General features: G+C 60.4%; 1 protein-coding gene across 1 annotated transcript in view; it reads right to left on the bottom strand.

The window, feature by feature from the left end:
* PI4KA (phosphatidylinositol 4-kinase alpha) overlaps nucleotides 1–12,576 on the bottom strand; it is a 74,734-nt gene that overhangs the window by 8,310 nt on the left and 53,848 nt on the right. The window contains exons 28-41 of the mRNA XM_072953382.1: nucleotides 12,478–12,567; nucleotides 11,338–11,457; nucleotides 9,920–10,012; nucleotides 9,597–9,753; nucleotides 9,244–9,371; nucleotides 5,108–5,266; nucleotides 4,731–4,882; nucleotides 3,422–3,529; nucleotides 2,984–3,111; nucleotides 1,940–2,059; nucleotides 1,738–1,817; nucleotides 1,455–1,648; nucleotides 499–589; nucleotides 11–178 (exon numbers count right to left, since the gene is read on the bottom strand). Of these exons, the coding sequence (XP_072809483.1) occupies nucleotides 11–178; nucleotides 499–589; nucleotides 1,455–1,648; nucleotides 1,738–1,817; nucleotides 1,940–2,059; nucleotides 2,984–3,111; nucleotides 3,422–3,529; nucleotides 4,731–4,882; nucleotides 5,108–5,266; nucleotides 9,244–9,371; nucleotides 9,597–9,753; nucleotides 9,920–10,012; nucleotides 11,338–11,457; nucleotides 12,478–12,567 (1,788 nt within the window). The remainder of the gene's footprint in view (nucleotides 1–10; nucleotides 179–498; nucleotides 590–1,454; nucleotides 1,649–1,737; nucleotides 1,818–1,939; nucleotides 2,060–2,983; nucleotides 3,112–3,421; nucleotides 3,530–4,730; nucleotides 4,883–5,107; nucleotides 5,267–9,243; nucleotides 9,372–9,596; nucleotides 9,754–9,919; nucleotides 10,013–11,337; nucleotides 11,458–12,477; nucleotides 12,568–12,576) is intronic.

Below are 12,576 nucleotides of genomic sequence, written 5' to 3'. Positions count from 1 at the left end.
GGCAGCTCACCGGCGGGAAGGAGCGCAGGACCTTGACCCCGTACTGCGCGGTCAGCGGGTGCGGCGGGTACATGCTGGAGAAGTAGGACAGGCCGGTGGGCGGGTCAGCGGGTGCCCAGCACAGCACGTGGCTGAGCTCAGGTGCGTCGGCGTCGATGGTGTGCCAGGTGACCAGGAACTGGGAGGAAGCGGGACAGGCTGGGGCGGGCGGTCCCCGGCCCCCCTGCCTCGTAGGACGGCCCCAAAGAGGGATGACGAGAAGCCCTCGTGATGGCTTCTGACATATCACGTACAACAGTGTGACTTCAAGAGCTGAGATACGTTCAGCGCTTTTCTATAGTGAACGGAGTCAACGTTCAAGTGAGGAGCGGATGGCCTGGGAAACTGGGGCTTATGGAAGCACTGGGGTTGGCAGCTTCAGCCTCCTTCCAGGCGTCCCCAAAGGCATTCTGTGCCTGAGCGCCCAGGGCCAGGCCCGCGCACCACCTGCCATGTTACCTTGATGGCTTCGGGGATGTCACTGACAGCTCCAGGGTCCAAGCGGACCAGGCGGGTCACCTCGTTGCCGATGGCCTCTGTGTTCTTGAACCTGCAGGCACAGACACGGCTCGCCACTGCCTCCACGGAAGACAGGGCGCCAGGCAAGCCCTGAACTGAGAGACGCAGGTCAGTACCAGGTGACACTCTAGCTATGGACATGGGTCACCCGAACATGAGAGTTTACTGTGCTCAGCTATGACAAAGCCACAACTCCCTGGAACTCCTCCTCGGCCTGGCCCCCAAAGCACCACACCCACAGCGTGGCAGCCTGTGGGCCAGAGGCACCTCAGCAGGAGGGAGGGCGGGTGCGAGCTGTCACATGTTACTGTCCAGGCTAAGACCAGGTAGGTGCTGGGTAACCCCTGGCAGGCCGCGGTCCTGTCCAGGGGACAGACTTAGGACTACGTAGGCAGAGTGGGCTCACAGGGAAGAAAGACCACCCTGGACGTATTCACACGGGGTGGACAGTGTCTCTCTGGTGGGATTTAGCACAGGGGCCCCTCAGCAACCATCAGTCTGAGTTCTGTCCCTGCAAGAGCTGCCACGGGAGAGCTCATGGAACACTGCTGCCTGCCGCCCCCTCCAAGGAGCCTCCTGCTTAAAGACGACAGCCAGAAACTAACTCAAAGCTTCCCCAGGCCTGCCTCCTGGAGGGACAGCCTCCTGGGTTGTCCTTTCCTCATCGAGTAAGATGGAGGCCCCGAGTGTGCCCTGACGTTACCTCCTCAGGCTCCGGGATGCTGGGCCCCTGGCTGATGGCCCCCACCACTGCACAGAAGGACTGGGCAAAGGTCCAGAGTTAAAGATGGCTGCCTTGATCATCCTTGGGGGTGTCACGTCACCCTCTTCCCACCCCAGGCACTTGCACTGGACCCTGGCCAGACCCTCATCAGGCAGGAGTGCCCTGGGCCCACCTGGCTGGGAGTTGCACAGCCAGGTAAGGGGAGATGCTCCAGGCGAGGTTCACGTTGTCTTTCCATTGCTTCTCGCTCAGGCTGATGTACTTGGACCTCCAGTTGGCCACGCTGTTCTCTCCGGCCTGGTCCAGCTCTAGCTCTGGGGCCGACAGTGGGTTGTACCACGTGATGAGGCGCTCGATCTCGGTGGCCTGGCGAGGCGAGACAAACGCCAATGGCCTCTGGTGGCCCGTGAGCTGCCCCGCCCCGCCCTCCTGGTGCACGTGGCCGGCGGGCTCACCAGCAGAGACAGCAGCAGGGTCCGGCGCTTCATGTAGTACTTGTGCAGCTGGGAGCCCCGGTTGGTCTTCTTGGACATGCCTGGGTGGGAGGGCACAGTGTCACCCTCGGAGCCCTTTCAGAACCCAGAGGACGCCATCTGCCTGCCTCGGCCTGGCGTCCGCGACCGGACCCAAGGGGCCCAGCAGCAAACTGCCACCAACCTGACTTCTTGGAGATGGTGGACATGCCACTGGACAGCGGGTAGGTGTTGATCCAGCCCTGCGTGGCCTGCTGGCGAGAGCCGACCGCTATATCCAGGTTGCTCCGGGTGTCCTGGTTATCTGCAGGCAGATACGGTGTTCTGGAATAAGGCGCCTGGACTCTGACTCAGGCAAGGCAGCCATAGGGGAGCAGGGCCGCTGAGATGGCTGGTGACAGCTTCCAGGGACAAGCCAGGTGTCTTGCAAGTTCCTCATGAACCGTTCCAGATGGAAGCTTTCTAAGGTTCCTTACAGTCCGCCGAGCCCCGGAGCAGAGCAAGACTGAGGCACTGCCCTGAACCGTGGCACTGCCAGCCCCAGATGTCCTCCAACTCGGCGCTCACTTGGGGGCCCACGGGGGCCGGGGTAAGGGCTGCCCAGTTCCAAGTGGAGCCAGGAGGCTGACTCAGGAAGTCACTGTGTCTGCTTCTTTCCTTTCCCGGGGGTCAGGCTGTCTGCTGGGGGGTCTGCCTGCAGAGACCCCACTTGGCACCTCTAACTTGGATGCCTGACCAGTTCTGTGCTTGGAGAAACGAGAACGTGGCTTCCTTCAGGAGGGCTGTGGCCTGCTCACTGACCCTGTCCACCCTTCAGTCTCGGGGATGCAGCTCACACGTCACTGCCTCTAGAGAACTGTCCCTCATTCCCTACCCCTGCAGGCAAGCCGAAGGATGCTCTCGTGACCCTCCACGTTGGGATCACCAGCGGACTAGACTGGCCCCCACCTGGTGACAGTGGACCATGCCTTACTCCTGCCGGCACTTGGGCCTCCACCTGGTGCCAGCTGTCGGGCATACAGGGGGTGCCTGTGCCATGAGCTGGTGCTGGGGAGGTCACGCCGGGGGCATCTGCTCGGAGCCCCGTGCACACTTGTGCTTCTCAGTGGGGCCAGAGGAGAGGCAACCAGCCGGGCACGGGCCTCTGGCCAAGCCGGGAACTCAGTAGGGCCCTCCTGGCTCCTTTAGGGCGCCCTGCCTCGCCCCACCACCTGAGGACAGCACTCACCTGGGGGAACGAGCTGACTGGCGGTCAGGTACTTCTTGTCCGAGAACATGGCGGTCCAGAACTTAATCATTATGCTGATGTCTTCACGCAGCCTCTTCTCTCCCTGAGTAGGGAACTTCGGGGGACAGCTGCAGACAACCAGAGGACAAGGGGTATGTGCCCGGGGCCAGGCACGGCACAAAGCCGTGGGAGGTGGCACGTGGGGTCCCCTAATACAGGAGGGGTAGTCAGCAACCCCCGTCTCAGTGACCTGCCCAGGAAAGGGGGAGTTTCTGGGCCCTATGGTGACCCCTCATCCACAGCTCTCAGCTGCCCCTGCTTGGCGGCAGGGATGCGGGGTCCCCCGTGCCGCCTCCGGTCTGTTCTCTGGAGTCAGCTGAGCCATGGGGAAATGTGACCGTGTCTCATGGAGGCGCCGGGCTGCGGGGGGCTGGGCACCTGAAGTAGTCGAAGGCGGTGGAGTAGACCTTCTCCCGGAGCACATTGCGGGTGGTAGCATTGGGGAGCACGTCCGCATGCAGGAGGGACAGCCCGAGGGTCAGCAGCCTGTGGGGGAGGCCGGGTGAGTCTGGGGGCCGGGCTCTCCCAGTGCTCAGGGCCCGCGTCCGCATGGTAGACTCTCCTGCCAGGGCGGGGGCATCAGCCGGGTGGCCACTGCTCAGACTGTTGTACCCGATGTCTTAGGAAAAGGTTTAAACCTTCACTTTTGTGGGGGAAAATGACACGTGTGTGAACGTGCCTTGGCCGCAAGCTTCAGTCTCAAACTACCTGCAAACCACTCCCTGGGGCGCAGTCACCTACTGGTGCTACAAAGGTAGACGTTTAATTCATGCTCAAAGGAAGACAATTTACCTGGTTTCTGCAAGATAGAGCTACTCTATAGCCTGCAGACGTGTTGGTCTGGGGTCTGAGAGGGCCCCTGCTCGTTCCCATGGCAACCTCACCTGGCCGTGGCCATCCAGTGCCCACCCTCTTCCACTAACCCGTTTCCATTACATTTTGTGAAAGTATAGCTCTGTGACAGGCTGCAAATTAGGGCAAAGAGAACGTGCACTCCTCTGTAGTTTGAGAAGCATGGCCAGCGGGCTCCCAGCAGGCTGCAGGAACAAGGTCCAGAGCTCAGGCAGGGGGAGCGGCACCCCCCCAACGGGGGCCCCTCGACCTCCTTCCCTCCGACCCTCCAGATACCTGCAGACCCCTCCCCACACCAGGCCGGCCCCTCCCTGCTGTGTCCACAGTGCCTCTGACCAGGGCACCCGATCTCAGGACCGTGGGTCACACGTCCCCTGGAGGGTGAGTGCCCTCTCCTGTGCGGCCGGTGTCGTGCACATGGCATGACACTGCTGGACGTTTTCCGTCTGCGTCTTGGAGGGTAACGTGCGCCGGCCCCTGGCCTGAGCTGTCATACCGAGCTCTGCCACATGGCCGGCTGCTTTCCACTCTCCACTGTGTCACCAGAGTCCTGCTGCTGCCACCCACCCCCAACCGATGTAGAAAGGCTGCCCACCAGCCAGCCGGCAGGTCCCTGAGGTCCCAGAGCGAAGCGCCTCCCTGCAGCGCTCCCATCAGGTCAGCACTCGGCCCCCATCACCAGTCCCAGGTCATCACATGCAGACCTCGTCGCCGGGGGCCCTGCATGTACTGGGGGCTCAGCCTCCAGTGAAGGAAGAACCAACCATGGGAAACCCTGGGGGAGTGGGCCCACGGTGCCAGCAGCTCAGACCCCACCCCCAAGAGAGCCCCTTACTTGAATCGGGGCCCGATGGCGGCCACGTGCCGGTTCATGCTCCCTGCGGCGCCCCCGATGCTCAGCGACATGGAGCGCTGCAGCAGGCTGGAGAAGATCTCCACCTGGTCGGAGCTGCAGTACTTGGCGATCTCGAACCGCTGCACCAGGAACTGAGCAGGAGGGGGCGCGCTGTGGCAGGCTGAGATGCCGTGGGGCCAGCCGCCCGCCCCCGAGCCAGCAGGGCCTGCCCCTGAGGGGCTCCAGCCCACAGGAGGGCGGGTGGGAAGGGGAGGAGGCTGGCAGAGCCTGAGGAGAGAAATGGACCCCCCAGCCCAGGAAGGCAGTCTTAAACCCGGACCCAGGCTGAGCAGGTGGAGCACGGGAGGGGCACATACGTCGATCCAGATGTAGTGAGGGGTCACTTCGGGAGCGCAGGGTTTGGGCTGACTCGCTTCAGACGCTGCCAGGGGGTCTGCTTCCTTTATCTCCGCAGAAAACAGGCCGAACTTCTGCTCCACCGTCATCTGCCAGGCCCCAGCCATCTCCCGCAGAAACTGCAAGATCAGGAGGGCGAGCACCTGCTAGCAGCGGGGTGGGGCAGGGTGGGGGGCACTGCGTGTTCGCTGCAGAAGGGCCCTGGGCTCCAGAGCGCGATCCGGAGGACCCAGGGAAGTACAAGAAGGAAGAGATCACCCAAGGTCTTCTGATGAGCCTGCTTCCCAGGCTTTTTTTTTTTTATATCAAAAAGCCCACTCTGGAACCAGGGCCAGGCCGCATTCCGTGTCCCTCAGACCACCTGTGACAGCACACCTGGCTGAGCCTGCCTGATGGTCCTGGAAGCTCCTCTGCTCCCAGAGAGGAGGTCACCCGCCCAGGGCCTCCGGGCTGGTGGGGGCAGCACCGGATCCTGGCTCCAGTGCCTCTCCACCCAATATGGACCTCGTGACCCCACCAGCCCGGCTAAGGGCTTTGCAGGGGAGCAACTTCGCTGGCCTGACAACACTGGCAGCTCCTTCAAGGGCATCCAGACCAACTGCGGGGAGGTGACCACAGAGCCTTCCCCATCACAGGTCCCCTGGCCCAGCTCCCTGATGGCGGGGGAGCTATGGCGCTCAGCAGTGCCATGAGGAAAACAGCAGGGGAGCCCTGAGGAAGACAGCGGGGCAGGTGGTGCCCTCTGCCCGCCTTCCTGCCTAGAGGCAGAGGCCAACTGGGGGCCCTGAAGGGAGGACAGTTCATGCTCAGAGGAGGTCAAGGCCCTGCAGCCACACGTGTCATGTGTGGAGGGCAAGGGACAACCTGCAGAGGTTGCTCGTCCGCCCTTCCTCCTATGACCTGGTCGCCACCTCGACCCGACTGCCCTCCGGCTCCAGGCACGAGTGTGAACGGGCCCCCCCCCCACACCCCTGTCCATGGCGGTGAGAACCCACCCACAGAGTGGATGCTGCTGTCTGCCGGGGCGAGCAGCAGTAGGGGCTGGGAAGAGTGAGCGTGCTGTGCAGCAATTTGGAAGGGGTGGGCGCTGGAGGGCTCCTGTCAGACCTGTGTTTTCTGGACTCCCTCCACGTGTGGAGAAGGTGGAGGGGCCAAGAGAGGGGAGACGGGAAGCTGGGCTGGGGACAGATTCTGGACATACTTTAAACCATCTGTGAGGATCACTGCGGGGTATGTGAAAGGGGCCAGAGATGCCATGAGGACTGTGGGTGTCACAGAGCCAGCGGCCTGGTTCACTTGTTTCAGGGCAGAGACTTGAGCCCCGAACCGGGGATCTCCGTGGAACCACAGCCCAGGCCTTCCCTGGACCAGATCGGTAGGCTTGCTCACACTTTGACTCCCCACAGGACGCAGCGAGCCTGCCGCTGAAATCAGGGCCCTGGGTGGCTGCTGTTCTCACTGAACTCGTGCCTTCTGCCTTCTCCCTGACAAGCGCGTGTTACCACATAAGAAAGAAAGAAAAAACCCAAATCCAGAGATTTTGAAGACACAGAGGTGGAACGGCCTCACTCTAGGGCTGCGCGCAGCTGGGCCTGGACAGCGGGTCCTCACAGAGGTGGGGGGTCAGAGGAAGTGAGACGTAGGTAACGTAAGACCCGCACGTGTCTGTGGCGGGGGAGGAGAGCCACCAGGACCGGCTTCCAGAGATCTCTCCCTGGGGAGCAGGGAGCCAGCAGCTCAGCGCTAGGGGCACGCTGAGTCTGGACGAGTAGGTGGGCAGGACTGCTGAGGGCTGAGCAACTGCTGACGGCAGGAGCGGGGGACAGTCTGGAAGACCCCAAATGAGAGCAATTTGCTTGGCATAAAAATCCTTCCACAACCCCTCTCCTAATTTTGCTGGAAAAAAGATAAAAGGGATGCGAAGGTTGGGGTGCAGCAGGAGGAACACACCCTTCTGGCCAAGACTAGCCCCTCGGGGTATGAGCCTCATTTCAGCTGCCAGACACGAGAAGACCCCTCCTCCCCAAGAAAACAAAGCGCAGGGTCCTGCGCCTCTGCGCTTGGCCCCACACAGTGGCAGGTCCACCGGCACAGACATCAACACAGTAAAGAAAAAATGAACAGAAACTGACTCACTGATGACCCTGATACTGGAAGTAACTGACTGGATGAGCATTTTAAGTAATTATTATGAATATGTCGTAAGATTTATTGAAAAAGATAGAAAAAGTGGAGACACAGAGTCTCAGCAAAGAAATATGAAGTGTGAAAAAACAAATCCTTTATCTGAGAATTATCTCAAATGAAATAAATAAAATATGGTTTGATAACAGAATGACTAAGGCAGGAGAACGTACCAGGGACGTGGAAGGCAGGCCAGTTAAAATGAGCCAAAACAACTGAAGGTTGTGACCTGCGGACAATGCTGCTGTCACAAAGTCACCAACACAAGTGTCCCTGGAACCCAAGTGAGAAAAAAGGGTAAATGGGACAAAAAGTGTCTTTTATAAACTAGTAGCGTGAAATTTTCCAAGTTTGATGACAAATCTGAAGTCTCTAAATTTAGGAAGTTCAGTGAATGCAAACATAAAATACGCAGAAAACTGCACCCAGGCACATCATACTTAAACTATTAAAAATCAAAGAGAAATACCCTAAAAGTAGCTTTAAAAAAACCCAATTATGGTACATATTGAGAAATGATGATAATTTGCTGATTTTTTCCCATAAACAACGCAAGCCAGCAGACAACAGACATAAGGTGCGGAAGGCAACCAACCCACAGAACCGTCCACTCAGGCCCCAGGACGGCGGACCCAGGAGAAGCGCCTCCCACGTGAGATGGAGGCGGGCTGGGCGGGAGTCTGCTGGGGCGCTCCTGGTGGGGTGGGGACACGGGGAGTTTACAGAACCGCATGAGGGATGGAGACAACTAGCTGCTATGTGAACACAGCTTAAAGCATCCTCCTGACTTCGCTGAAAGGTTTTCCCCTTTAGGACACACACAGCCCCATTACAAGGTGAGTGACTCATGCAGCGTGAAACAGGCCAGAACAGAGCTCGAAGGTGGTCCAGCCATGACTGTGGGGCCAGGAGGGGGCCCCCTCCCACAGTGACGATGGCCACGCGGCAGCACGCCCTGCAGCCCAGCGAGCCAGCACCAAGCCTGCCAGGCACCAGACCAGCTTGTGATCTCTGCACTAAGACTGCGGGGAGCCCGTAGTCACCACACCCAGCAGACCAAAGCCCTGTGCCCCTGGCGACTGCAGAGCTGGCTGCGCCCAGAGCCTGGGGCCCAGCCGACTCCCCTCCTGAGAGGGGCCTCTCCCACTGCCTCAGGCTCTGCAGGGTGTGCCGGACACAAACGAGGGGCAGTCGTAAGATGCCTGGCAAACGAGGGTTATCAAGACCGCTGCCACCACACTGCCTGGGGCACCCCAATTCCTTCCTTGGAACTTATCCAGTGTCCCTCAGGGGGCAAGACACATAAAATGGCCCCTCTGACCACTTACTCAACTTATTGCACCCCAATTCCATCCTTGGAACTTATCCAGTGTCCCCTGGGGGGCAAGACACATAAAGTGCCCCCTCTAACCACTTATCTCAACTTATCTCAAGAAACAAGTCAAAAAAGTGTCAAATTCCCTGTTACCTTGGAAATTAACAGGATCTTTGAAAAATAATTCAGTCCTTTGGTGTTCACCCAATCAGCTGTAAGGGTGTCTGTGACCTTCCCCGTGGTTCCCCGAGCAACTCTAGAAATACAGACCCAGGAGGCCCTCCCCCCCCAGCTAGCAGGCTGAGACACCGTCCTGTGGACCAACAGCAGCACCGTGACCACATCCGCTCTCAGAGAAATGGCTCCCCCTGCCGTGCTCCAGACAAACGACAGCCCCCAGCACCACCGGTCCTTTTACACACATGCCCTCTGCCCCCACAGTCCTGCAGCTAGGTGTCACTGTCCTGGTCTGACTCCAGGCCCTGCAGAGGAGGGGCTTGCCCGGGGTCTCCAAGCTCGTCTGCTGAGGACCAGGGTCTGCTCTCTGTCTGTTCAGCCCGCACCCCCAGAGCTGAGCTGGCCACACCAGGGTCTTACCGGCACCTCCACCCCGTCCTTGCCGGCCAGCAGCCACTCCCAGCAGGCCAGGGCAGTCTCCATGCCATGCTCGTTGAACATCCGGAGTGGGCCCCAGCACAGATGACGAAGCAGCTGCGGGTCACAGTCTGCAACCAAACACATGCCCTTCAGAGGTTCCGTCTGTGGCCCAGCCCACGGCCTCCCCAAGTCAGCAGAGTAATCGGCACCAGCAGGGCAACAGCCTCCTGTTTGCTCCCACCGAGCGAGATGCCCAGAGATCTTGCCCTGGGGGGCGCTGGCTCCCTAGGCTGGGGAGCGCTGGCTCCCTGGGCTGGCGGGGCATTGCCGTTTATGGACCAGCCCTGGGTTACCTTTGCTGCTGATGAGCATGGCCGTCAGTTTGAACATGGCCTGTGTGTAGTGCTGGGGGTCACCCCGGTCCAGCGCTGCGTTCAGCTCCTGAACCATCATCTTGTTCAGGTCGGACGTCTGGCCAGTGGCGTCTGAGAACCGAATCATCCCACACACCTGCAGGGAGCATGCCATCAGCGGAGGGGCCGTGGGCCAGGCTTGGCCGCCCCACCTATGCAGACACCCCCATCCCATCTCCACAGAGTGACAGGCTCGCCCCCCTGTACACAACCTCCCTGCAGCCTGTCCTTTAGACACCAGCCATTCCCGCCAGGCGGGGTACCTCGCCAGCGTAGCGGTTGCGCAGGTTGAGGGATGCCATGAAGTTGGAGTAGTCCTTCTTCACGCAGGCCGGCCGCTCCGTCAGCTGGGTCGCCTGTAGACAGGCACTGACGGTTACCGGGCGCCCAGGCGTGTCTGCCGGGCTACTCTGAGGTCTAAGCCCCAGGTAGGACATCAAATCCAGACCCGGTTGTTAATAAAATAAAACACTTCTGAACGCCCTCTGCTCTGCAGGCTGCATGGAGGATTTTCAAGGTTCTATTCCAAGCATCCCTCCAGAAGGCAGGCTGACTGCAGCCCCCAGTGCATCCTGGCTGCTGTTGCCCAGTGACAGGAGAGCAGCTCTTCCCACAGAAACTGCATGGGGTCCTGGGGAGCCCTGGCCTCCAAGGTGGCACGTGCTGGTAACTGTGCCCAAAGACGGGGAAGGTGGCTGAGGCGAGTGCGGTGGCCAGTGGGGCTGGCACACCCCTGGCTGCCCACACTCCCGAGTGAGAAGGCAGACCATGGGGGACAGACCTGCCAAGGGATCACACCAGCCCTGTTCCTCCACTTCAGCCTCATGCCTGTCCTCCTGTTCCCCAAGACTCGGGGCCTTGGTGCTCCTGTCCCCACCCCAGCAGGACCCACCCACTCCACCCGGGACCACCTGCCTCATGTCCCTCCAGCACACTTACTACACACCACCTTATCTGAACCCTGCCCCATCTCTGCCTGTGTCCTCAGAATCTGGAGAGACCCAGGGTGAGCTGCCTGGCCCCGCAGAGCCCAAAGATGGGGCAGCGCCAATCCACAGACCCTGCCTGAGCCTGGCCCTGTGGGCCGTGTGCAGGATGCCTGTGTCCTCAGAGAAAGCACAGTGACCCCAGGTGACCGCATAGGCCCTGATGCGCCCAGCCTGCCTAATGGGCTCCTCCCTTCCTGACTGGGGGGCCAGTCGCCACCCACCCCAGAGTGGGCAGCAGAGGTGCACACACAGCCACCTCAGCTCTGACGGATCCCAGGCTGGGAGATGCCAACACACAGCACTGCCCGTCCGGTCGGTCACCATTATCAACCACCAGCTTCGAGGTAAAGCTCTGATCTGGCCCTGAAAGGACCACCCAGTGCAGGCCCCTAAATTAACCTCGAGATGAAGCTGAGGATAAGGGGATGTAGCTGAAGGCGACGAGGGGGTCCTCAGGCGTCCAGGTCAGCCCAACCATGTCCCACAGAACACTTCTCATGGACACACAAAAACCCACACCTGACCTTGCTAACAAACCAAGCTTAACCCTCGTCACACGCTCTGTGCAGAAACACCCGTCCCCGCGTGCGCTCCCCTCTGGGTCTAGGGTCTGCTGCAGGCAGAGGCCCGGGCTCTCGAGAAAATCTGTTTCTGCCCTGGTCTCCCTGTGCGGGGCTCCTAGGAGGACGTACCCCGAGAGTCGTGTTCTGCTTGTTGTAGCCAGCATAGTGCAGGATGCTCTCAGTGGCCATGGCTAGACCCGTGTGCTGCGACAGTCCAGACACCCAGTTCTGGTGCTTGTTCAGATATTCCTGAGACAGGGGACATGCCATTTGATTTTAAAGGTGAAAACAAGCCTCCGTGAAGTAGGTGCGGGATAGCAAAGTACACCCTGGCTCCAACGTGGGGTCCGCCCTGCTGCCTGGCTGGGTTGGAGCCCCTCTGACCCCAGGGGGTGGGGAACGGAGGGCCTGGGCCACATGGGGTGTCTGGGAGAGTGGCAAGGCTCTTTCAAGTGCATCATGCTCTTCCCTCTTGGGCCAGGCCTCCCGCTGACCCCGTCTAGGAATGAAAGGGGGCTTCCCGCCTGAGACCATAGCCACGGAGCTGGGCCCTGTCCTCCACATGAGCCGAAGGAACATGGACCGTCTGAAAAGCAAGCACTCGGGAGGATGCCACCTTGTGTGGTGGATGGCCACCACCAAGTCACAGCTGCTTGTCCCCGAGGACTGCATCCTCCCAGCTCCTATGTCTTTGTGGAGGGGCAGCCTTGGGTCCCCTGGGCACACCCCAGGTCCTTGCAGGCGCTGGGAGCCCCGGCCCTGCCCATCCCAGATTCACACCAGCTCTATCCTGACCAGTTCCCGAGGTCAATTTTACAAGCCCCCTCAACACACCTGCTGTGGTCCAACCAGATTGCTCCCAGTGGCCTTTCTCATCTTTGATCCCTTCGAAGGGACCCCCCTGCTCTCCCACATGGTGGCATTTTTGTGCGTCTGCTTGACCAACTCAGTGATGGCTCACTGGGCAGTCATGTGAACTTACAGTCAGTCTGGAAGGCCTCACACGCAGCTACACGTCTCCTGGACTCTGCCCCCACTGTGCTGGCTCCCTCAGCCCTGGGCTTAGGGGCTGCAGGGCATCCCTTGGAGCCACCGCTCCCGCTGGCATGTGGGCCCCTGGGCACCCCCCTCACCCAGCCTGCAGGCAGCCCCAGGCCCTGCCCCAAACCCAGCACCTCATCTGCTGTGGTGGTCAGCTCCCCAGGCCGCCCACCCTGGACCCCTGCACCTGCTCTCCGAGGCTGCCCTTGGGTGACGTTAGGCAGATACCTGGAGGTGGGACTTGGTGGCCGTGGGCGCCCACTTCATGGCCTCCTGAAGGATCATTCCACAGCGGGCAGCGAAGTCCTTGACGATGCTCTGCAAGAG

The sequence above is a fragment of the Vicugna pacos genome, chromosome 32 (assembly GCF_048564905.1).
Source record: "Vicugna pacos chromosome 32, VicPac4, whole genome shotgun sequence".
NCBI lineage: Eukaryota > Metazoa > Chordata > Mammalia > Artiodactyla > Camelidae > Vicugna > Vicugna pacos.
This window is presented reverse-complemented; position numbering and strand designations above follow the sequence as displayed.